The sequence below is a fragment of the Coregonus clupeaformis genome, chromosome 35 (genome assembly GCF_020615455.1).
Source record: "Coregonus clupeaformis isolate EN_2021a chromosome 35, ASM2061545v1, whole genome shotgun sequence".
NCBI lineage: Eukaryota > Metazoa > Chordata > Actinopteri > Salmoniformes > Salmonidae > Coregonus > Coregonus clupeaformis.
Genome location: NC_059226.1, coordinates 1,667,400 through 1,694,220, shown reverse-complemented (window position 1 = coordinate 1,694,220; position 26,821 = coordinate 1,667,400). Strand labels below are relative to the sequence as shown.

The window sequence follows — 26,821 nt, the reverse complement described above, 5'->3', positions numbered from 1 at the left end:
ATTCGTAAATCAGGTATTTTCTTGAGTTGGGCTCTGGGATGTAACAACCGTTGAGGATTGAGGAGGAAAGGGGTTAAAAATCCAGAAAATCACATTGTAGGATTTTTTATGAATTTATTTGCAAATTATGGTGGAAAATAAGTATTTGGTCACCTACAAACAAGCAAGATTTCTGGCTCTCACAGACCTGTAACTTCTTCTTTAAGAGGCTCCTCTGTCCTCCACTCGTTACCTGTATTAATGGCACCTGTTTGAACTTGTTATCAGTATAAAAGACACCTGTCCACAACCTCAAACAGTCACACTCCAAACTCCACTATGGCCAAGACCAAAGAGCTGTCAAAGGACACCAGAAACAAAATTGTAGACCTGCACCAGGCTGGGAAGACTGAATCTGCAATAGGTAAGCAGCTTGGTTTGAAGAAATCAACTGTGGGAGCAATTATTAGGAAATGGAAGACATACAAGACCACTGATAATCTCCCTCGATCTGGGGCTCCACGCAAGATCTCACCCGTGGGGTCAAAATGATCACAAGAACGGTGAGCAAAAATCCCAGAACCACACGGGGGGACCTAGTGAATGACCTGCAGAGAGCTGGGACCAAAGTAACAAAGCCTACCATCAGTAACACACTACGCCGCCAGGGACTCAAATCCTGCAGTGCCAGACGTGTCCCCCTGCTTAAGCCAGTACATGTCCAGGCCCGTCTGAAGTTTGCTAGAGTGCATTTGGATGATCCAGAAGAGGATTGGGAGAATGTCATATGGTCAGATGAAACCAAAATATAACTTTTTGGTAAAAACTCAACTCGTCGTGTTTGGAGGACAAAGAATGCTGAGTTGCATCCAAAGAACACCATACCTACTGTGAAGCATGGGGGTGGAAACATCATGCTTTGGGGCTGTTTTTCTGCAAAGGGACCAGGACGAATGATCCGTGTAAAGGAAAGAATGAATGGGGCCATGTATCGTGAGATTTTGAGTGAAAACCTCCTTCCATCAGCAAGGGCATTGAAGATGAAACGTGGCTGGGTCTTTCAGCATGACAATGATCCCAAACACACCGCCGGGCAACGAAGGAGTGGCTTCGTAAGAAGCATTTCAAGGTCCTGGAGTGGCATAGCCAGTCTCCAGATCTCAACCCCATAGAAAATCTTTGGAGGGAGTTGAAAGTCCGTGTTGCCCAGCGACAGCCCCAAAACATCACTGCTCTAGAGGAGATCTGCATGGCGGAATGGGCCAAAATACCAGCAACAGTGTGTGAAAACCTTGTGAAGACTTACAGAAAACGTTTGACCTGTGTCATTGCCAACAAAGGGTATATAACAAAGTATTGAGAAACTTTTGTTATTGACCAAATACTTATTTTCCACCATAATTTGCAAATAAATTCATTAAAAATCCTACAATGTGATTTTCTGGAATTCTCATCTTTTTAAGTGGGAGAACTTGCACAATTGGTGGCTGACTAAATACTTTTTTCCCCCACTGTATGTATGTATATATATATATATATATATATATATATATATATAGCTATTAAAAATATGTATCTATTCAAATATCTTGCATATCTTAATTTTCATAACTATCAATTAATATGCGTAATAATGTCGGCAGTTCATGCGAAGGATTGTGGTTCATCCTATATTCTCCCTAACATCCTTACCTCCTTGCAATAGATGTGGGATACATACATACACACACACACACACACACAGACACGCACATACTCTTACGCAATCAACCCCTTTCCTCCTCAATCAACCATAAGCTCAGATGCTCAATGGTTGTTACATCCCAGAGCCCAACTCAAGAAAGGACCTGAATTACGAATGCATATACAGTTACAGTTGTTTGAGAAAGCATGCCAGATTGAGCAAAAATTTACAAAAATGTGAGATTTCATTAACCTATGTCAAGATCTAGGTGATGGAGATCAGATCCACCCTCTTCCCCTGAAACACAAATACTCTGGTCCCCCATTGTAACCATTTTCCCAAGCATCTCCGTGCAGTCAGTTATTTATTTTGTGCCACCAGGGCCACAATAATATGCCCCCTCTCTGATTGTCCGATTGGGACCCCCTCCCCATGGGTTACTGCAGCCAGTGTTGCCAGCACTGCCACTACCTGGTTGGGGGTACCCCACCGGAATCCCCACCAGCTAGGTACAAGGTCGTCAAGGTTCTCATTAGCAGCTTTGAGAATTTCCTTGTATATTATGCTCTCCCATCAGGGGGCTCTGGCTTTGTAGGACCAACCCTGCCAGGCAGGCTCAGAATCTTGAGGGGGCGGTGCTGCTCTAGTAGGTCTCTGACCGCATTTATGTTTCTGTTTTGGCTGCATTTAGGCAACTTACAGCAGGGCCATAAAACAGATGGGGACTTCTCTTTGGTGTATGAGTCGCTCAGTTGGGTGTCTAGGACATAGGGCTGGGGACCGTTCCATCATGATAGGACAACAAAAAAATAATTTTATGTATACTTTATTTTATAATGTACACTACCAGTCAGAAGTTTGGACACACCTACTCATTCAAGGGTTTTTCTTAATTTTTTTTACTATTTTCTACATTGTAGAATAATAGTGAAGACATCAAAACTATCAAATAACACATATGGAATCATGTAGTAACCAAAAAAGTGTTAAACAAATGAAAATATTTTATATTTGAGATTCTTCAAATAGCCACCCTTTGCCTTGATGACAGCTTTGCACACTCTTGGCATTCTCTCAACCAGCTTCATGAGGCAGTCACCTGGAATGAATTTCAATTAACAGGTGTGCCTCCTTAAAAGTTAATTTGTGGTATTTCTTTCCTTCTTAATGCGTTTGAGCCAATCAGTTGTGTTGTGACAAGGAAGTGGGGTATACAGAAGATACGTAAATGTCAAGAACTTTGAACGTTTCTTCAAGTGCAGTCGCAACAACCATCAAGCGCTATGATGGAACTGGCTCTCATGAGGACCGCCACAGGAATGGAAGACCCAGAGTTACGTCTGCCGCAGAGGATAAGTTCATTAGAGTTACCAGCCTCAGAAATTGCAGCCCAAATAAATGCTTCACAGAGTTCAAGTAACAGACACATCTCAACATCAACTGTTCAGAGGGGACTGTGTGAATCAGGCCTTCATGGTCAAATTGCTGCAAAGAAACCACTACTAAAGGACACCAATAAGAAGAAAATACCTGCTTGGGCCAAGAAACACGAGCAATGGACATTAGACCGGTGGAAATTTGTCCTTTGGTCTGGAGTCCAAATTGGAGATTTTTGGTTCCAACCACCTTGTCTTTATGAGACGCGTGTGGGTGAACTGATGATCTCTTCGCATGTGTATTTCCCACCGTAAAGCATGGAGGAGGAGGTGTTATGGTGTGGGGGTGCTTTGCTGGTGACACTGTCTGTGATTTATTTATTTAATGCAAGGCACACTTAACCAGCATGGCTGCCACAGCATTCTGCAGCGATACGCCATCCCATCTGGTTTGGGCTTAGTGAGAGTATGACTTTCAATAGGACACCTCCAGGCTGTGTAAGAGCTATTTTACCAAGAAGGAGAGTGATGGAGTGCTGCATCAGATGACCTGACCTCCACAATCACCTGACCTCAACCCAATTGAGATGGTTTGGGATGAGTCGGACGGCAGAGTGAAGGAAAAGCAGCAAACAAGTGCTCACCATATGTGGGAACTCCTTCAAGACTGTTGGAAAAGCATTCCAGGTGAAGCTGGTTGAGAGAATGCCAAGAGTGTGCAAAGCTGTCATCAAGGCAAAGGGTGGCTATTTGAATAATCTCAAAGATAAAATATATTTAGATTGGTTTAACATTGTTTTGGTTACTACATTATTCCATATGTGTTTTTTCATAGTTTTGATGTGTCACTATTATTTTACAATGTGAAAAATTTAAAAAAAAAAAAAAAAAAAACATGAATGAGTAGGTGTGCCCAAACATTTGACTGGTACTGTATCCCTCTCACAACCCCTGCTCACAGACACACATTGGTTCTGGGATATGCAACCATTTCCTTTCTCACTCATTTAACGCCACACTTTTCCAAACACAAAAACGCACACCACACATTCCATCACAATTCATCCACACATACTGTGCCTTCTATGTCTTCTGTTTGCTGTGTTTTTATCTCCACTATGTTGATTGAGTACTTTTGTGTTCTAATTAGTAATATTTGAAGATTTATTATTTCGCTAGTTATCTTTTCTTGTATTGCCGTCTTATCCCTTTATAAAATACTATAAATACTATAAATGTGTTTTATTATCACAATCCCTACCATGGCTAGTATTGGGTGTTTTATTATTTGACTCCTCTATTAGAACTTTCAGAATGGCCATGGCGTAGTCTTTGTGTCTCGGAATATTTGGTTATCAATATACATTTTATCGACTACGAGAGCTACACGTTTCCCCTTTAATCTATTGTCTTTGAAGATTGTGTACAGAACTTCGCGCCGTTCTGCAATTTCCTTCGGGAAATTATCATTCATGCCTATTTTCGTGCCAGCAAGTCTTTTACCCAGGCTTTTAACCATTATTATTTATTTTTTTAAACACACATTTGGCAACGATTGGGTGCTCATATCTCTGTCTCCTCTGTCCGAAACGGTCTACACGTTCGAGTTGGATTTTGTCGACAGCTTCGTGTGGAATCTGAAGTGCTGTAAGGAGGAACTCCCTCACTACACTGTCAGGAACTTCTCCTTCTTTCTCTTGGATACCAGTAAGTACCATATTTTCTCTCATAGATCTAGTCTGTATGTCAAGTAAGGCTTCTCTCAGAAAGATGTTCTCCTTTTTAAGTTCATTAGCGTCCGTTTTAATCTTATTGACTGTCCCTTTTAGCTTTTTAGTTTCTTTCTCCATTGTCGCAGCTTTTTCATCAATCATCTCGAGGCTCGCCTTCAACTCCTTTATATCTTTACTGACTAATTCAAGTATGCCCAGTTTGTCATTTATCGATTTTATCAGATCGGTGTCCGCCCTTACCATTCCCGGTGGTGAAAAGCTTAAGTCGTCTGTGTCCGTCGAGGAGTCGCGTTTCCTTTTGGAGATTGGTTCTCCTTGTTTACTCTCTGTCATATTTGGGTGTTGCTTGTTTTCGTAATATTTGTCGATACATTTCTCTAGCTTTATGATTTGTTTTGTCTTGTTATCCAGATTGAAGGTTATTACCCACCAGTATATGAAGTGCTAATATTTAGTCTAACTTACTGATATTTAATATTACGTTTTGATCTTGAGGTGATCTGCACTGCTGTGTTCAGTCCGCCATCTTTCCTGACTCCATCTTTCCTCTTTGACAGTTATTTACAGGTACTTTAGACTTTCCGACTCAAGGCCTCCTCTTTCCCCCAGGGAACATGAAGCCTGGGACTCACTGTATTTGAGCCTCGGGACTTTCCTCTTCTGACTGGGGGTGGACTGGGTGGACGTGCTGGGCTGCTCCTCCTCCATACTCTCACTTCTCTTTTTCCTCTGTTTCCTTCCTGTCTTCTTCTTCTCCTCCTCCTCCTCCTCTTCTCCTTCTGTTGAAGCCTTCTTCTTCTTATCCTCCTCCTCTTCCTTCTCCACCTTCTCTGGCAGTTTCTCATAGAATGTGAACGACCCTGGAAGGGATTGGAGGCAACATTTAGCAAACCATGCAACCTAAATCATGTACACCTAATTACAAAAATCATTATACAAATTTGACAGGGCTTCGAACCTCAACTTCAAAGTATCCACCATTGTGACTACATTTATATTCCACTAGGAGTTAGAATTATATACCGATATTAACTAACAAATGCCATTATAAGACAATAATAAGGGTGAAGGCTCCAGAACTGACCGTCCAGAAGGTGGTTTCGTAGCAGGCGTAACGTGGGGTACTGCTGCAGGAGGTGGTCCCTGAACACACAGCTCCAGAACAGCTTGATGCAGTGGGGCCTCTTTGCCTCCACCCAGTCCAACACCTCGTACACACCCTTCTCCCTCAGCTCCTTACTCCTCATCCGAATCAGCTTCTGCAGGAGGGGTCAAATACAAAACTATGGTCCAATTTGTGGGGGTTGTCAAATTGTGGCTGGAGTGATAGACTTGATTCTCTAGAAGCAACGACCATCCCAATCAGTTCATGTGACAGACAGGAATTTATGGACACACATCAGGCATTACTAATCAATGATTATCAACTCCAATTTTCACTCTTACAATAACATTCAAAGACCTGTTATTTATATTGTTTGTACCCAGCTAGTAATAGGACAGTGACTGGTCTTAGTGTACACAGTACATTCTTAGAATTAGTGTTGACCCGATGAACCCTGGAGATCCTCAAAGAACCTCTAGCGGTCAAACAGGGAAATGGTTACAATCGTTCATTTTTCCCATCTTTTTTTTGACCCGATGAACTCTGGAGATCCTCAAGGAACCTCTAGCGGTCAAACAGGGAAATGGTTACAATCGTTCATTTTTCCCATCTTTTTTTTTTAGAAACACTTAAAATAAGGGCTGTGTTTCATGTAGGCTTACCCTGGCGTGACGTTTTGATAACCCGTGTAAATCTCTCTAGGACAAGGTGACTTTTATCAATATATTCACCTGTATTTACCCCCCAAAATGAAATGCTAATTAGCTGCTAATGTGGTTACCATAAAGAACTACAAATGCCATGAGGATCTGGACCAGACTGCCAAATCGAGGCAATGGTAGGAATCTCTGGATCAACTATCTAATGTTAGCTAAATGTAGTAATTAATAAATGAGCTACATTTCTTTAAATGGACAATTCTGTGAAATGTCTTGTGCAAGTTTTAAATTGACACAATACCTGTTAGCAAAGGTGTCAGCTAGAGGTGACGTGCAGGAGCTTGCAGGGATTTGTAGTCTTGCATGATGTCTACTTTGATGCTAATTAGCATTTTCGAATCTGAGCGTAAATAGAGCCGAATATGTTGATAAAAGAGATTTACAGCAGTCCTCCAGCGGAATGAATGGAATAACTATACAGTAATACAGTATTTCAATTCAATGTTTCAAGGACAAAATGACATGTATTTAATTATTTTTTGTTGTTGTAGTGGGGACAGTAACATTAGTACAAAGTGTTTTTATATATTTGTATTTATTTTATGTTTAGCTCACATTATATAATTTAAAAGTATGCATTAAGGTGTCTGTAATACAATAAACTCGTCAAAAATGAATGTAGAATATGTTTTACAATGGAGAAGTACCAAGATGGCTGCGCGGTGGCTTCAATGCAGAACCCACTGTCAGTCATCCAGGGTTTATACACATCATTGACCTTTACACAGAGGTTCCTCGAAGACCCTCGAGGACCCTTTTCAGAGCGGTTCCTCTAGGAACCTTTTTTAACCAGAAAGGTTCCGCTGGTGTGACAACCCAAAAGGTTCTTCCAGGCACCTTTACTTGCAAACTAGGGGGAAGAATTTTACCAAATAAATTCTGTAGGTTGAATCAGGGTTTTATTCGGTAGAGTAAAGTACTACAGTACAGTACTGTAAGGTGTACAGTAGAGTTTAAATCAGTAGAGTACAGTAGAGTAGAGTTTAATTCAGTTGAGTACAGTTTAGTTCAGTATAGTACATTAGTGTAAAGTATTAAACAATACAGTACATTATACTGAACTATACTTACTTTTTTAACTGTACTGTGCTCTACTGTATTGTACTGTACTCTACTGTACTATAGTCAACTTTTCTTTACTGTGCTGTACTGTACTGCAATGTACTGTACTCTGCTGTGCTCTACTGTACTGTACTGTGCTTTCCAAACTTGTGAAACATAGATGTCTATGATTGGTTCAAATTTGGTCCGGTTCAGACAGCCTCGAGTATTCTTGGGTATGACGTTACAAGCTTGCCACACCTGTATTTGGGGAGTTTCTCCCATTCTTCTCTGCAGATCCTCTTAAACTCTGTCAGCTATTTTCAGGTCTCTCCAGAGACATTCGATCGGGTTCATGTCCGGGCTCTGGCTGGGCCACTCAAGGACATTCAGAAACTTGTCCCGAAGCCACTCCTGCGTTGTCTTGGCTGTTTGCTTAGGGTTGTTGTCCTGTTGAAAGGTGAACCTTCACCCGTCTGAGGTCCTGAGTCCTGAGCGCTCTGGAGCAGGTTTTCATCAAGGATCACTCTGTACATTTACATTTACATTTACATTTTAGTCATTTAGCAGACGCTCTTATCCAGAGCGACTTTCATGAGCAATTAGGGTTAAGTGCCTTGCTCAAGGGCACATCGACAGATTTTTCACCTAGTCGGCTCGGCTCTTAACCACTAAGCTACCTGCCGCCCTGTACTTTGCTCCGTTCATCTTTTCCATGATCCTGACTAGTCTCACAGTCCCTGCCACTGAAAAACATCCCCACAGCATGATGCTGCCACCACCATGCTTCACTGTAGGGATAGTGCCAGGTTTCCTCCAGACATGACGCTTGGCATTGTACTTCAGCCCACTTACCCACACACCTAAACCCAATTACTCACACACCCCAGCCCTGTTACCCCATGCCCTAACCCTAACACCTACGTGCTAATACCCTAATATTGGTACAATCAAGTACCGATGCACCCATATCCTATCCCTAAATGCCCTATTTGCTAATCATAGACCCCAGTTCCTTTGCCAATACACATCCCTGTTACTTGCCTATCTCAGCCCTGTTACCCACTTTCCTTAGGCCTGCATTCCCCAAGTCACCAACAGTAACCTGAAGGTAACTGCCAAGATAAAGGAAACAACAATATAATGTGTCTTAATAGGGCGTTGGGCTGCCACAAGTCGTCAGAACAGCTTCAATGTGCCTTGGCATAGATTTTACAAGTGTATGGAAATCTATTGGAGGGATGCGGCACCATTCTTCCACGAGTAATTCCATAATTTGGTGTTTTGTTGATGCTGGTGGAAAATGCTGTCTCAGGCACCGTTCCAGAATCTCCCATAAGTGTTCAACTTGGTTGAGATCTGGTGACTGAGACGGCCATGGCATATGGTAAACATCATTTTCGTGCTCATCAAACCATTCAGTGACCACTCTTGCCCTGTGGATGGGGGCATTGTCATCCTGGAAGAGACCACTCCCATCAGGATATAAATGATTAATCATATGAATCATAGATTGAAGGTGATCACTCAGAATGGCTGTGTATTTATTGGTGTTTACCTTGCCCTCTAAAGGTATTGAGTAAACCTAAACCATGCCAGGAAAATGCACCCACACCATAACAGAGCCGCCAGAACCCTTGTTTTAAGTGTTTCCTTTATTTTTTCAGTTACCTGTATATCCAGCTATTCGCTGCACACCCCAAACTTGTTATTTTCATATGTTAGTCCTATGACCTTTGACCTGTATACGCTTATCATTTCATAGATAAACCCATAGTACAGTGGTATAACACATGTGCTCTATCCCCATTCACTTTCTTTCCTACCACAAACTTGTTGCCAGAAAGGATTTTAATGGGCAATAGACCCATTACTTGTATGAGACTTGTGTATCCCTACAACCCATTAATCATATAAACCAGGTAAATCCAGGGGCATATGCATATAAAACAGGTCTACCCCAGTGCCCAAGCCTCAACACTCATACAAACCAGGTCAACACTTGTACTTCAGCCTCGATATTCTTACAGACCAGATGTACACCTGCACATCTTTAACCCAATACAGATTTTTTTCAATAATGCTACATGTCAGACACAATTGCCATAAAAAGGTTTAGATACAAGCATCATGATACCTCTAACACAATACATTTATTTGACTTGGTGAAAATCTGTTTTTTGGACATAACTTGCTTACCACTTCTTCCATGTGGTTTCTTCCTTCACAGACTCCATCAGACGATGACCTCTTCCTACATATTTGGTCAAATCTTGCACCAATTCCTTGTAATTACAGTAAAATACTGTGAAATACAAACCCTCACCTCAAATGTAATTCATTCAGCCAATCATTCATTCATTCTGATGATTGTAGCATTTACTTTTTTACAGTATAGGCCTAATACAGTAAAGTTTACAGTATTGTACTGTGTCATTACACAGTACTTGCTATGATACTGTATTTATATTACAGTAGGTGTACTTTAATATTAAACACTGAATTTTACTTGCCACTGAGCTGACTATAAATTACTGTCAAATTCATGATGACCCCTTTAAAGTAAATGTATTGAAAATTAAGGCACACAGCCTATGTAAACTAGACCCTTTAAACATGAAACAAAATATTAAAACATTTCAACAATCTATTTGTTTTTTAAGCTGTTGAATACAGACTTCTGGTGTAAAAGTAGGTCTACACCTTCGAGATGTATCCTTGTCTTGTTAACATTTTGAGAAATCTAATGAAACTTCTCTGAATCATACTTCACCTTAATAATGCATAATATATGACTTATTTGTTAAGTACAACTTTACCTTATTTAAAGCATGTAAAATAGGCCTACCCAAGTTTTTTTTCGGTATTGTGACCGATGGGATTACATTTAACCTTTGAGTGGGAGGGTATGTCTATAGGAATTTGGCGGTCTCTACTGCTCTCACCTTGTACGTTTTCTCCGGAATGAGGTGGTGGTCTCGGAGCTGGTTAAGAAAGGTGTGTGGTTTCTCCATGCACGACATCTCTGTCCTACTATGGCGCAAAAACTGCAGTAACTGCTTATCTGTCAGAAAATCCAACGGGTCCATTGGCGCCGATCGCAAATGCAGTTCACCTCTTCAAATCAGTTTTCTTGTTGAAAAAAATGCTATATTTACCAGGTCACTGAATATTATTAACAGTTTAATAATTAACGAACCGGTTCATATTGATATGATTGTAGGCTATTTCCGTTTGATTCAGACGATAGACGCGCAAAAGCAATCGAGACGAAAATAGTCTACATTCCAGTTTGGACGATGGACGTAATCAAAAACTTTTCAGCTGTAGGTCTACAACATGTTGGTATTGTTATTTTCGAAGATAAAATCGATCTCCCGCCAGCACTGAAGGCCACTTCAAATGACGTTTGGAAAGTGAAAGTGCTCATGTGACGGGTCGGTCCTGGCCACTCTACCGCCCTAGGCAAACAACAAAATTGCAGCCCCACCAGAATAGTCCCAGTAAGCAAAATAATGTTAAAAGGACGTCTACAATACGTATTTTTCCAGGGGTTAAAGTTAGGTTCAATTTAGGTTCTGAATGAAAAGGTGAAAATACGTATTTTCCAGATGTTGAAATCAGATGTTAAAATACGTAATTTATAGACATCTATGTTTGGGCCAAATCAAGGCTGGCCCAGACCGGACAAAATCTGAACCAAACATAGACGTCTATGATTTGTTCAGATTTGGTCCGGAGTGGACCAAAAACCAACATCAGTGGATATGGAAATCAAGGCCGGTCCAGATGGCACCAAAAAAGCCATCTGGACAAGACCAAAAAATACATCCAAAAGGCATCAGTGTTATTATTATTATTATATTATTATTATTATTATTATTATTATTATTATTATTATTATTATATTGGTCAGTGCTTACTGAGGTATAGCCTACAGTGTTGCCTGAAATTGAATGCCCATCTATGTGGTAGGCCTACCATTTGTAAAACACCAAAAAAAGACTGCAGGTATGGACAGGACCAAAAAAAAGACGTCGGCCCGTGCTTACTGGGGTGTAGCCTACCATGTCGGCCCACAATGGAATTTTATGAATGCCTGTCGATATGGTAATAATAATAATAATAATATGCCATTTAGCAGACGCTTTTATCCAAAGCGACTTACAGTCATGCGTGCATACATTTTTTGTGTATGGGTGGTCCCGGGGATCGAACCCACTGGTAGATCCAGGGTTTGTAAAGCAGGCCGTTGCATTGGCTTTATTAGTCCTGATTCCTGTGACTAATCAATTTGGCTATTTAAGCTCTGAATATCAGCTACCCAACTTTATCAGGAGGAGTTATCCTGAGCCTATTTGCAATTTGTTGACAGCAGAAAATGCAGAAGTATTTTCTTTTTCGCTACAATTAGCTCGTAAAAAGTTGACGGATACATACTTGAAACCACTGATCATGACAATTTAACCCACGGGATAAAACTCCTGGACAGCAGTTGAGAGTAGCCTGATTGTCCATTCCATATTGTCCATTTTACTTTGACCTGTCCTGTTTTTAGTATATGTTGTTTGTTAACATGTCAGCGCATTTTGTATTTGATTGGGGTTAGGCTAATGAGGTTAGGCTATTTGATCGGAGAAACCTAATGCAAAAAGTCTCATTACATTGTCATACATTTTATCTCCGCCCTGTAGACTACAGAAAAGGCCACATACTCATTCTACCATATGCTATATCTGCTACATGATTTCTGTTAGATTCGTTTTTGATGGAATGTTGGTGGAGCGACACGTCTCTCCAACAGCACCCTGGAGAGGAGCGCTGTGAATGGACAAGATAAATATTTTGCATCCCTGCCTTTGACAAAGTGGGCACTGCTTATCACAGGGTGGCATCAGCGCTCACCTAAAAACCCATATGCCACTGGTCGAAAGAGAAATTATAATTGCTTTTGGGCAGAATTATGTGAGGTTTTATGTGTTGTTGGAGCTATTTCTTGGTCAGTTTAGCTCAGAAAATGCTGCCCTCGTCAATCTGCCGCCATAGGCCTAATGAGCGGGTCGGCAGGTTTCTGGTGAACCACAAGACCGTCCCTCTCACAAACAGGGCAACACAATCTCACACTCAATTCGTGAAAATATGTACCAAAAAGTATTTCAGCAGATTTCGTGCATTTATGTGTGTTTTTGTGTGGTTTAATTCAAATCAAATCAAATTGTATTTGTCACATGCGCCTAATACAACAGGTGTAGACCTTACAGTGAAATGCTTACTTACAAGCCCTTAACCAACAATGCAGTTTTAAGAAAGAATACCAACAACAACAAAAAAATCACACAAAAAACTACTATATACAATAACAGGAAATAAAAGTAACAAATAATTAAAGAGCAGCAGTAAAAATAACAATAGCGAGGCTATATACAGGGGGTACTGGTACCGAGTCAATATGCGGGGGCACCGGTTAGTCAAGGTAATTGAGGTAATATGTACATGTAGGTAGAGTTATTAAAGTGACTATGCATAGATAATAAACAGAGAGTAGCAGCAGCATGAAAGGGGGGTGCAAATAGTCTGGGTAGCCATTTGATTACTTGTTCATGAGTCTTATGGCTTGGGGGGTAGAAGTTGTTTAGAAGCCTCTTGGACCTAGACTTGGCGCTCCGGTACAGCTTGCCGTGCGGTAGCAGAGAGAACAGTCTATGACTAGGGTGGCTGGAGTCTTTGACAATTTTTAGGGCCTTCCTCTGACACTGCCTGGTATAGAGGTCCTGGATGGCAGGAAGCTTGGCCCCAGTGATGTACTGGGCCGTACGCACTACCCTCTGTAGTGCCTTACCAGGCAGGGATGCAACCAGTCAGGATGCTCTCGATGGTGCAGCTGTAGAACCTTTTGAGGATCTGAGGACCCATGCCAAATCTATTCAGTCTCCTTAGGGGGATATAGGTTTTGTCATGCCCTCTTCACGACTGTCTTGGTGTGCTTGGACCATGTTAGTTTGTTGTTGATGTGGACACTAAGGAACATGAAGCTCTCAACCTGCTCTACTACAGCCCTGTCGATGAGAATGGGGCCGTGCTCGGTCCTTTTCTTTTTCCTGTAGTCCACATTCATGTCCTTTGTCTTGATCACATTGAGGGAGAGGTTGTTGTCCTGGCACCACATGGCCAGGTCTCTGACCTCCCTAGAGGTTATCTCGTCGTTGTCGGTTATCAGGCCTACCACTGTTGTGTCATCGGCAAACTTAATGATGGTGTTGGAGTCGTGCCTGGCCATGCAGTCATGAGTGAACAGGGAGTACAGGAAGGGACAGAGCACGCACCCCTGAGGGGCCCCCGTGTTGAGGATCAGCGTGTCGGATGTGTTGTTACCTACCCTTACCACCTGGGGGTCGGCCCGTCAGGAAGTCCAGGATCCAGTTGCAGAGGGAGGTGTTTAGTCCCAGGGTCCTTAGCTTAGTGATGAGCTTTGAGGGCACTATGGTGTTGAACGCTGAGCTGTAGGGCCCCGTGTAGCTCAGTTGGTAGAGCATGGCATTTGCAACGCCAGGGTTGTGGGTTCGTTTCTCACGGTATGAAAACAGTATGAAAATGTATGCACTCACTAACTGTAAGTCGCTCTGGATAAGAGCGTCTGCTAAATGACTAAAATTTAAATGTAAAAATAGTCAATGAATAGCATTCTCACATAGGTGTTCCTTTTGTCCAGGTGTGAAAGGGCAGTGTGGAGCGCAATAGAGATTGCATCATCTGTGGATCTGTTGGGGCAGTATGCAAATTGGAGTGGGTCTAGGGTTTCTTGGATAATGGTGTTGATATGAGCCATGACCAGCCTTTCAAAGCACTTCATGGCTACAGACGTGAGTGCTACGGGTCGGTAGTCATCTAGGCAAGTTACCTTAGTGTTCTTGGGCACAGGGACTATGGTGGTCTGCTTGAAACATGTTGGTATTACAGACTCAGACAGGGAGAGGTTGAAAATGTCAGTGAAGACACTAGCCAGTTGGTCAACGCATGCTCGAACTACACGTCCTGGTAATCCGTCTGGCCCTGCGGCCTTGTGAATGTTGACCTGTTTAAAGGTCTTACTCATATCGGCTACGGAGAGCGTTATCACACAGTTGTCCGGAACAGCTGATGATCTCATGCATGTTTCAGTGTTACTTGCCTCGAAGCGAGCACAGAAGTACTTTAGCTGGTCTGGTAGGCTCGTGTCACTGGCAGCTCGTGGCTGTAATTCCCTTTGTAGTCTGTAATAGTTTGCAAGCCCTGCCACATCCAACGAGCGTCGGAGCCGGCGTAGTACGATTCAATCTTTGTCCTGTATTGATGCTTTGCCTGTTTGATGGTTCGTCGGAGGGCATAGCGGGATTTCTTATAACATTTTACATTTACATTTTAGTCATTTAGCAGACGCTCTTATCCAGAGCGACTTACAGTTAGTGAATAGATCTTTTTTTTAAATTTTTTTTTATTTTTTTTATACTGGCCCCCCGTGGGAATCAAACCCACAACCCTGGCGTTGCAAACGCCATGCTCTATCAACTGAGCTACATCCCTGCCGGCCATTCCCTCCCCTACCCTGGACGACGCTGGGCCAATTGTGCGCCGCCCCATGGGTCTCCCGGTCGCGGCCGGCTGCGACAGAGCCTGGATTCGAACCAGGATCTCTGGTGGCACAGTTAACACTGCGATGCAGTGCCTTAGACCACTGCGCCACTCGGGAGACTATAAGCTTCTGGGTTAGAGTCCCGCTCCTTGAAAGCGGCAGCTCTACGCTTTAGCTTAGTGCGGATGTTGCCTGTAATCCATGGCTTCTGGTTGAGGTATGTACGTACTGTCACTGTGGGGATGATGTCATCGATGCACTTATTGATGAAGCCAGTGACTGATGTGGTGTACTTCTCAATGCCATCGGAAGAATCCTGGAACATATTCCAGTCTGTGCTAGCAAAACAGGTCCTGTAGCTTAGCATCTGCTTCATTTGACCACTTTTTTATTGACCGAGTAACTGGTGCTTCCTGCTTTAGTTTTTGCTTGTAAGCAGGAATGAGGAGGATAGAATTATGGTCAGATTTGCCAAATGGAGGGCGAGGGAGAGCTTTGTACGCATCTCTGTTTGTGGAGTAAAGGTGGTCTAGAGTTTTCAAATATACATAGACCGCCACCCCTTGTCATACCAGAGGCTGCTGTTCTATCCTGCCGATACAGTGTATAACACGACTTGGTGAAACACAAGATATTACAGTTTTTAATGTCCCATTGGTAGGATATACGTGCTTGTAGTTCGTCCACTTTATTATCAAGTGATTGTAAATTGGCCAATAGTACCGATGGCAAAGGCAGATTAGCCACTCATCGCCGGCTCCTTACCAGGCACCCCGATCTTCTTCCGCGATATCTCCTTTTCTTTCTACTGCGAATGACTGGGATGAGGGCCCTGTCGGGTGTCTGGAGCAAATCCCTCTCGTCCGACTCATTAAAGAAAAATTATTTGTCCAGTTCAAGGTGAGTAATCGCTGTTCTGTCCAGAAGCTCTTTTCGGTCATAAGAGACGGTAGCAGCAACATTATGTACAACATACGTTACAAACAATGCGAAAGAACACACAAAATACCATGGTTGGTCAAGATAAAAACGGCAGCCATCCCCTCCGGTGCCATTGAATGCAATGTGAAAAGACAAATTTTTGTGTGACTTAACTTGTAGGAAAATACACACATTTTTGTGCGACTTAATTCCTAGGAAAATACATATTTTTGGGGCAAACTTCAGAACAATCTTTTGAAAGTTATTAGAGCAATGCATGATGGGCAATGATGTTCTACACTGCCTTTTTTTGTGTCCCACATTTATTTCTATAAAAAAACAAATGTGTTAACAACCCAAAATTGTTAATCAACCAGGTTGTCACCAAAATAATTATAATATAATAGTACGTTATTTTTTATTTTATTACTGACAATACTGTTTTCTGTGCTTGTTTTCGCTTAATACTTTGGGATACTGGTGCACATGTATTCAGAAAGGCCTGCACAATTTTCTTCATAATGCATTTAATACAAGGCTCCACTTTTTCATGTACATTACACCATTTGCTTCATAATGCATTTTATACAAGGCTATGTTACATTTTATGAGGTTTGCCAGATTAGAGAAAAAATACAGAATGTTTTTTTGTTGTTGGTATCGATTAAGGTATTTGATTGGGGAATGGGGATACATTTTTATGATGGGAAATTATAATACACACACACACAAACACTTACACACATATACACACACTCACTTTGTACTCATGTTATAGCCAACTCTTGACTTTTGTATGAAATATTTTTTATAAAATATTTGTATCCAGTAGTCATGTATTCACTATCTTTAACTGGTTAAATGTTTGTAGATTGCATGTTTCAGTAATGATTGACATGGTTAAATAGTCGTACATCTCTTTTTATACATATTCTGTATTTCCACTGAAGAAAGCAATAATTAGTCAACACACTGCTGTAAATAAAACGACACTAGCTGTTATAAAATGGAAATTGATCTCTGGAAATAAATGGTGAGAAATGCTCAGTCTGAAGCCATTTACAACCTGTCTGAAGTTAATTAAATACCCTAAGCTATGGTTAATGTCAGCAGCAATTTCCTTAGAAAATCCTGCATCCATCTCATTAGATCAGAACAGGATGGATCAACAGTGATTCATATTACTGGTTTGCATCCTAAAAAAAAGATAGTTGTGTTCTGCTGCAAGACACACTTACATTATTTGTCTACCCATATGATGTGGATCATTGTCAGGTTATTTTATATTTATACAACGAGTGGGTCTAATACTGAATGCTGATTGGTTAAAACCGCATTCCAGCCGGTGTCTATTCCACAAGTTACCACCGGCTAAATTTATGACGTTAAAATGCCTATTTACTCTGTTCCATTTGACTGCGCAATCCACTGTCTCATCAGCCCAGCCAAGCAATTTATACATTTGATCCCCACTATAAAAAGTATCTAGACATTATCTCACATTTTTTTAGACTAACATTTAGTTTTCAACATCGGAGATTTGTATAAACCTTGCTGTCAGTCTCTCCAACATTTACAACATTGTTTCAATATTCAAATTCGATCTCCAGCTGTCCCATAGTAATGAACGTGTCGGGAGTCGGGACGAGACAGACAGGCAGGCAGCGTTTCTCAGCCAGTCAAAATCATGAATCAGCTGGCATAATTTTTATGGATAATGTATATACAAAGAAATCTCAATTGAAAAAGGTCAAATGAAATGAAGTGCAGCTAGTTTGCGGTCTTTCCAGCTTCAGTTTGAAGAGATTGTGTTAGCTGTGTTGTTGGCTAGCTCCTCTGAACAACAGTGTCCTGACGAGTGAGCACATTTTCAATGCCAGGCGAAATCGCGCCTCATTAACTCATTGTTATGGATGTATCCAAATAAATGTCACTAGAAAACAGCTTCACCAAATGCAGCTACTTTGCTGTTACTCTGGCTGCACTTTTTGATCCGACTCTATGTTAGCTGTAGTTGGCTAGCTAGCAAGCAAGGGATAAGAAAGTTGCCAGCCAGTATGGCAATGGAACATTTAGAATGAACGACTGGGTCGCGTCCATAGATACAGAACAAAAAGACTGATTGACTGGGTCGCGTCTCTGGCAACCGAACCGATAGAACGAACGACCAGCCGGCTTGGGTAGCAACCCTAGATTTGTGTCGGGACTATATCTTGTTGAAGGATGAAATAGTATGAATAAAGTCATCAAAATAACCTTTTTATAAAAATATGTCAATCATTATTAGAATATGTTGATAACCCGTTGTATAAAAGTGATAATGCCCTCGAAGCCGTTGTTTGGAGGATATATTGGCACGGTTTGCCGGCTTCGACTTCGTCTCGGGCTTAACAACTCCCAATACAGCCTCCAAACAGGCATTATCACTTCAATCTCTTCTCAGACATTATCACTTAAATAAGCTTCAGTAACAAAAGAACACCATGGTTGTAATAACACTTTAAACAGGTAGCTTGTAAATGTGTAGAATGTGTTTATTTTGGGTTCACACTGGTAAGTTAATTTATGTAAATGTCTAGTCACAGAGGAATTTCTTCTGAATAACTGTTCAGGGCATAACACCTTCCATTCAGCTTTAGGCAACTTTGATGTAAGGCTTGATCAATCAATCAATCAATCAATTTTATTTTATATAGCCCTTCTTACATCAGCTAATATCTCGAAGTGCTGTACAGAAACCCAGCCTAAAACCCCAAACAGCTAGTAATGCAGGTGTAGAAGCACGGTGGCTAGGAAAAACTCCCTAGAAAGGCGAAAGCCTAGGAAGAAACCTAGAGAGGAACCAGGCTATGAGGGGTGGCCAGTCCTCTTCTGGCTGTGCCGGGTGGAGATTATAACAGAACCATGCCAAGATGTTCAAAAATGTTCATAAGTGACAAGCATGGTCAAATAATAATCAGGAATAAATCTCAGTTGGCTTTTCATAGCCGATCATTAAGAGTTGAAAACAGCAGGTCTGGGACAGGTAGGGGTTCCATAACCGCAGGCAGAACAGTTGAAACTGGAATAGCAGCAAGGCCAGGCGGACTGGGGACAGCAAGGAGTCACCACGGCCGGTAGTCCCGACGTATGGTCCTAGGGCTCAGGTCTCTCAGTTGGCTTTTCATAGCCGATCATTAAAGAGTTGAAAACAGCAGGTCTGGGACAGGTAGGGGTTTCGTAGCCGCAGGCAGAACAGTTGAAACTGGAATAGCAGCAAGGCCAGGCGGACTGGGGACAGCAAGGTGTCATCATGCCCGGTAGTCCTGACGTATGGTCCTAGGGCTCAGGTTCTCAGAGAGAAAGAGAGAACGAGAGAATTAGAGAGAGCATACTTAAATTCACACAGGACACTGGATAAGACAGGAGAAGTACTCCAGGTATAACCAACTAACCCCAGCCCCCCGACACATAAACTACTGCAGCATAAATACTGGAGGCTGAGACAGGAGCGGTCCGGAGACACTGTGGCCCCATCCGAAGAAACCCCGGACAGGGCCAAACAGGAAGGATATAACCCCACCCACTCCGCCAAAGCACAGCCCCCGCACCACTAGAGGGATATCCCCAACCACCAACTTACAATCCTGAGACAAGGCCGAGTATAGCCCACAGAGGTCTCCACCACAGCACAAACCAAGGGGGGCGCCAACCCAGACAGGAAGATCACGTCAGTAACTCAACCCACTCAAGTGACGCACCCCTCCCAGGGACGGCATGAAAGAGCACCAGCAAGCCAGTGACTCAGCCCCTGCAACAGGGTTAGAGGCAGAGAACCCCAGTGGAGAGGGGAACCGGCCCGGCAGAGACAGCAAGGGCTGTTCGTTGCTCCAGCCTTTCCGTTCACCTTCACACTCCTGGGCCAGACTACACTCAATCATATGACCTACTGAAGAGATAAGTCTTCAGTAAAGACTTAAAGGTTGAGACCGAGTCTGCGTCTCTCACATGGGTAGGCAGACTGTTCCATAAAAATGGAGATCTATAGGAGAAAGCCCTGCCTCCCGCTGTTTGCTTAGAAATTCTAGGGACAATTAGGAGGCCTGCGTCTTGTGACCGTAGCGTACGTATTGGTATGTACGGCAGGACCAACTCGGAAAGATAGGTAGGAGCAAGCCCATGTAACGCTTTATAGGTTAACAGTAAAACCTTGAAATCAGCCCTTGCCTTAACAGGAAGCCAGTGTAGGGAAGCTAGCACTGGAGTAATATGATCAAATTTCTTGGTTCTAGTCAGGATTATAGCAGCCGTATTTAGCACTAACTGAAGTTTATTTAGTGCTTTATCCGGGTAGCCGGAAAATAGAGCATTGCAGTAGTCTAACCTAGAAGTAACAAATGCATGGATTAATTTTTCTGCATCATTTTGGACAGAAAATTTCTGATTTTTGCAATGTTACGTAGATGGAAAAAAGCTGTCCTTGAAACAGTCTTGATATGTTCGTCAAAAGAGAGATCAGGGTCAAGAGTAACACCGAGGTCCTTCACAGTTTTATTTGAGACGACTTTACAACCATCTAGATGAATTGTCAGATTTAACAGAAGATCTCTTTGTTTCTTGGGACCTAGAACAAGCATCTCTGTTTTGTCCGAGTTTAAAAGTAAAAAGTTTTCAGCCATCCACTTCCTTATGTCTGAAACACAGGCTTCTAGCGAGGGCAATTTTGGGGCTTCACCATGTTTCATTGAAATGTACAGCTGTGTGTCATCCGCATAGCAGTGAAAGTTAACATTATGTTTTCGAATAACATCCCCAAGAGGTAAAATATATAGTGAAAACAATAGTGGTCCTAAAACGGAACCTTGAGGAACACCGAAATGTACAGTTGATTTGTCGGAGGACAGACCATTCACAGAGACAAACTGATATCTTTCCGACAGGTAGGATCTAAACCAGGCCAGAACTTGTCCGTGTAGACCAATTTGGGTTTCCAGTCTCTCCAAAAGAATGTGGTGATCGATGGTGTCAAAGGCAGCACTAAGGTCTAGTAGCACGAGGACAGATGCAGAGCCTCGGTCTGACGCCATTAAAAGGTCATTTACCACCTTCACAAGTGCAGTCTCAGTGCTATGATGGGGTCTAAAACCAGACTGAAGCATTTCGTATACATTGTTTGTCTTCAGAAAGGCAGTGAGTTGCTGCGCAACAGCTTTTTCTAAAATTTTTGAGAGGAATGGAAGATTCGATATAGGCCGATAGTTTTTTATATTTTCCGGGTCAAGGTTTGGCTTTTTCAAGAGAGGCTTTATCACTGCCACTTTTAGTGAGTTTGGTACACATCCGATCACACCTGTAGTGACTACTTCTATCCGCCACGCCCATTGTTGCTTATCAATTGCCTACTAGATATATCAATGTAATTACACAATGTTGAAAAACAGAATGCTTCCCACCACTAGATCACATAACTAGACGTGAGCTGGATGTGATCCCAACGCTGCCACCAACGTAGCCAAAGAAAGTGAAAGCTGCAACAGGGACTCTAACCAGGGCTCATACGTGGCAAAGTGAACTCTAATGGCCGTTGCCATGAAAGCCTAGTAGGCCTCTGGGCAGAGGCAGTAGGCCTACAATGCTGGCATTTGCCTTGTTACAATAGCCTAAGTATATATGTCACGTTCGTTCATCGACGGGTCAGACCAAGGCGCAGCGTGATATGCGTACATGTTTATTAAATATTAAACACAACGACAAAACAACAAACAAAACGTGAAGTCCAAGGCAGCACAACACAACATACCTTAACTGGAACAAGATCCCACAACCCACTAGTCCCAATAGGCTGCCTAAGTATGATCCCCAATCAGAGACAACGAGCTACAGCTGCCTCTGATTGGGAACCACACCGGCCAACATAGAAATACACATAATAGAACACCAACATAGAAATACCCAACATAGAACATACACACCCTGACTCAACATATACGAGTCCCCTGAGTCAGGGCGTGACAGTACCCCCCCCCCAAAGGTGCGGACTCCGACCGCGCAACATAAACATAACAGGGTAGGGGCCGGGTGGGCATTCCGCTTCGGAGGCGGATCCGGCTCCGGGCGTGACGACCTCTTACTCTCCGCCTCCCTGTTGCGCCCCTGGTCTGGTCTGGACCTCGGCGCGCTGCCTCCCCTCTCCTTCCTCCCACGAAGTACCAAGCCTTGTCTGGACCCTAGTGTGGGAGACCCCGAACCTGGAGAGGGGCTGACGTCTGGGTCTGGACTGGAACCGCTGACTGGAGCTGGACCCGACGACGGTGGAGCGAACTGCTCTGGCTCCGGAGTGGAGCCGCTGACCGGAGCTGGATCAGGCACCGGTGGAGCGGACTGCTCTGGCTCCGGAGTGGAGCCGCTGACCGGAGCTGGACTGGACCCCGGTGGAGCGGACTATTCTGGCTCCGGAGTGGAGCCGCTGACTGGAGCTGGACTAGACCCCGGTGGAGCGGACTGCTCAGGCTCCGGAGTGGAGCCGCTGACCGGATCTGGACTAGACCCCGGTGGAGCGGACTGCTCTGGCTCCGGAGTGGAGCCGCTGACTGGAGCTGGACTGGACCCCGGTGAAGCGGACTGCTCTGGCTCCGGAGTGGAGCAGCTGACCGGAGCTGAACTGGGCACCGGTGGAGCGGACTACTCTGGCTCGGAGTGGAGCAGCTGACCGGTGCCGGACCAGGCACCGGTGGAACAGGCACGGCCGTGCCGACTGGACACACGCACCACTGGCTTGGTGCGAGGAGCAGGAACAGGCCGGACCGGGCTGGCGACACGCACCACTGGCTTGGTGCGGGGAGCAGGAACGGGCCGTACCGGACTGGCGACGCGCACCACTGCCTGGTGCGAGGGACAGGAACAGGCCGTACCGGACTGGCGACGCGCACCACTGGCCTGGTGCGAGGGACAGGAACAGGCTGGGCCGGGCTGGCGACGCGCACCACTGGCTTGGTGCGAGGGTCAGGAACAGGCCGGGCCAGGCTGGCGACGCGCACCACTGGCTTGGTGCGAGGAGCAGGAACAGGCCGGGCCGGGCCGGGTTGGCGACGCGCACCACTGGCTTGGTGCGAGGGGCAGGAACAGGCCGGACCGGGATGGCGACGCGCACCACTGGCTTGGTGCGAGGGGAAGGAACAGGCCGGACCGGGCTGGCGAGCGCACCACTGACTTGGTGCGAGGGGCAGGAACAGGCCGGGCCGGGCTGGCGACGCGCACCACTGGCTTGGTGCGAGGGGGCAGGAACAGGCCGGGCCGGGCTGGCGACGCGCACCACTGGCTTGGTGCGAGGGGCAGGAACAGGCCGGACCGGGCTGGCGATGCGCACCACTGGCTTGGTGCGAGGGACAGGAACAGGCCGGACCGGGCTGGCGACGCGCACCACTGGCTTGGTGCGAGGGACAGGAACAGGCCGGACCGGGCTGGCGACGCGCACCACTAGCTTGGTGCGAGGGGCAGGAACAGGCCGGGCCGGGCTGCGAAGGCAGACTGGAAAGGACCTCTGTGCTGCCGTTGCTCCTCTCCTGCCTGGGCATCTACCTTTGCCCATGGCCCTTTCCCCGCAAATATCTCCTCCCATGACCACCATTTGCCCACCTGTGACATGGCAATTCGCTCTTCCTGGGCACGCTGTTTGGTCCTCGTTTGGTGGGATCTTCTGTCACGTTCGTTCATCGACGGGTCAGACCAAGGCGCAGTGTGAAATGTGTACATGTTTATTAAATATTAAACGCAACGACAAAACAACAAACAAAACGAAACGAAACGTGAAGTCCAAGGCAGCACAACACAACATACCTTAACTGGAACAAGATCCCACAACCCACTAGTGCCAATAGGCTGCCTAAGTATGATCCCCAATCAGAGACAACGAGCTACAGCTGCCTTTGATTGGGAACCACACCGGCCAACATAGAAATACACATAATAGAACACCAACATAGAAATACCCAACATAGAACATACACACCCTGACTCAACATAGTCAGGGCGTGACAATATAACATGATTGACACAACCGTAATAATCATCATGAAACAGCCTTGGAAGTGCCATAAGTGTAGGCCAACATAAACAGGTTAATGTAAAATAATGAATTAACTGCATTGATATGGCTTAATTGATCATAGTCCAGACTCATTATAGTTGCAAATACAATGCATTTAAACCAGGATAATTGAAAACAAACAGATTTTTGCAGGTCTTCTATTTCCCCACATTTATTGATGAATTAATTTCCCATCATGAAAATGTATCCCATTCCCCAATCAAATACATTCATTGATACCACAAAAAAACTGACAAATACAGCTTTTTATTCCAATATGGTAACCCTCATAAAATCCGACATAGCACCAGTATCCCAAAGTATTAAGCGAAAATAAGCATAGAAACAGCATTGGTATCAATAATAATAACAAAACAAAAAACGTAAGGCAACTATTATAATTATATTATTACTTCGATGACTATTTGACTAACAATATTGGGTTGTTAACACGTTTGTTTACTTATATAAATAAATGTGGGATTCAAAAAGGCAGTGTAGAACACCATTACCCAAAATGCATTGCTCCAATAACTTTAAAAGGATTGTTCTGAAGTTTGCCCCCAATTTTTTTATTTTATGAATGAAGTCGCACAGTTTTCTTTAGTATTTTCCTATGAATTAAGCCACACAAAAAAAGCATGAAAACGCAAAAAATCTGCTAAAATATTTTTGTACATACAGTACCAGTCAAAAGTTTGGACACACCTACTCATTCAAGGGTTTTTCCTTATTTTTTTACTATTTTCTATATTGTAGAATAATAGTGAAGACATCAAAACTATGAAATAACACATATGGAATCATGTAGTAACCAAAAAAGTGTATATTTTATATTTGAGATTCTTCAAATAGCCACCCTTTGCCTTGATGACCGCTTTGCACACTCTTGGCATTCTCTCAACCAGCTTCACCTGGAATGCTTTTTCAACAGTCTTGAAGGAGTTCCCATATATGCTGAGCATTTGTTGGCTGCTTTTCCTTCACGCTGCCATCCGACTCATCCCAAACCATCTCAATTGGGTTGAGGTTGGGGGATTGTGGAGGCCAGGTCATATGATGCAGCACTCCATCACTCTCCTTCTTGGTCAAATAGCCCTTACACAGCCTGGATGTGTGTTGGGTCATTGTCCTGTTGAAAAACTAATGATAGTCCCAGCTTCAGAATGCTGTAGTAGCCATACTGGTTAAGTGTCTAAATAAATCACAGACAGTGTCACCAGCAAAGCACCCCCACACTATAACACCTCCTCCTCCATGCTTTACGGTGGGAACTACACATGCGGAGATCATCCGTTCACTCACACCATGTCTCACAAAGACACGGCGGTTTGAACCAACAATCTTCAATTTGGACTTCAGACCAAAGGACACATTTCCACTGGTCTAATGTCCATTGCTCATGTTTCTTGGCCCAAGCAGCTCTCTTCTTCTTATTGGTGTCCGTTAGTAGTGGTTTCTTTGCAGCAATTCGACCATGAAGGCCTGATTCACACAGTCCCCTCTGAACAGTTGATGTTGAGATGTGTCTGTTACTTGACCTCTGTGAAGCATTTATTTGGGCTGCAATTTCTGAGGCTGGTAACTCTAATGAACGTATCTTCTGCAGCAGAGGTAACTCTGGGTCTTCCATTCCTGTGGCGGTCCTCATGAGAGCCAGTTTCATCATAGCGCTTGATGATTTCTGTGACTGCACTTTCACAGTTCTTGAAATGTTCCGTATTGACTGATGTACTGTAATTTTTCTTTGCTTATTTGAGCTGTTCTTGCCATAATATGGACTTGGTCTTTTACCAAATAGGGCTATCTTCTGTATACCCCCCCCCTACCTTGTCACAACACAACTGATTGGCTCAAACGCATTAAGAAGGAAAGGAATTACAAAAATTAACTTTTTAAGAAGGCACACCTGTTAATTGAAATGCTTTCCAGGTGACTACCTCATGAAGCTGGTTGAGAGAATGCATAGAGTGTGGAAAGCTGTCATCAAGGCAAAGGGTGGCTATTTGAAGAATCTCAAATATATTTTGATTTGTTTAACACTTTTTTGGTTACTACATGATTCCATATGTGTTATTTGATAGTTTTACAATGTAAAAAATAGTAAAAATAAAGAAAAACCCTTGAATGAGTAGGTGTGTCCAAACTTTTGACTGGTAGTGTATTTGCATAAATTGAGTGTGAGATTATGTTGAACACAGGAAACACTCTTTCCAAGGCAAGATACCTAAGTGAATTTTCCGTAGCAGGTTAGGAGAATTTACGCAGCAGGATAGGAGAATTAACGCAGTAGGTTAGGAGACTGAGGTTAAGGTTAGGAAAATGGTAAGGGTTAGAGAAAATGCTCACCTAACCTGTTAAGAAGCCTGGGCAGTAAGGGTGCTGATGCTACTATTTTATAATATTGCAATAGCCTCGGCTCCAGGCTTAAAGGTCCTGAACAGTCTTTCTGAAAAGTACTTTTTATCTCATGGCTAACTACCAGGAAGTTTGAAAAGACAGGCTTCTTCGGCTTCTTCTTCTTCTTCTTCTTCTTCTTCTTCTTCTTCTTCTTCTTCTTCTTCTTCTTCTTTGCGATTACGTTGGCGG

The 26,821-nt window shown here is 43.5% G+C and overlaps 1 protein-coding gene across 2 annotated transcripts in view; it reads right to left on the bottom strand.

Moving 5' to 3' along the window:
• Positions 1–11,074, bottom strand: part of LOC121551176 (nuclear body protein SP140-like protein) — a 46,473-nt gene extending 35,399 nt beyond the window's left edge. Inside the window, exons 1-3 of one of the 2 annotated variants that reach the window (XM_041863722.2) lie at positions 10,583–11,074; positions 5,857–6,031; positions 5,405–5,632 (exon numbers count right to left, since the gene is read on the bottom strand). In XM_041863722.2, coding sequence (XP_041719656.1) covers positions 5,405–5,632; positions 5,857–6,031; positions 10,583–10,726 — 547 coding nt within the window. In that variant the 5' untranslated portion in view covers positions 10,727–11,074. The remainder of the gene's footprint in view (positions 1–5,404; positions 5,633–5,856; positions 6,032–10,582) is intronic. The other variant, XM_041863723.2, reaches the window with a different exon arrangement.
• Positions 11,075–26,821: the final 15,747 nt, after the last annotated feature.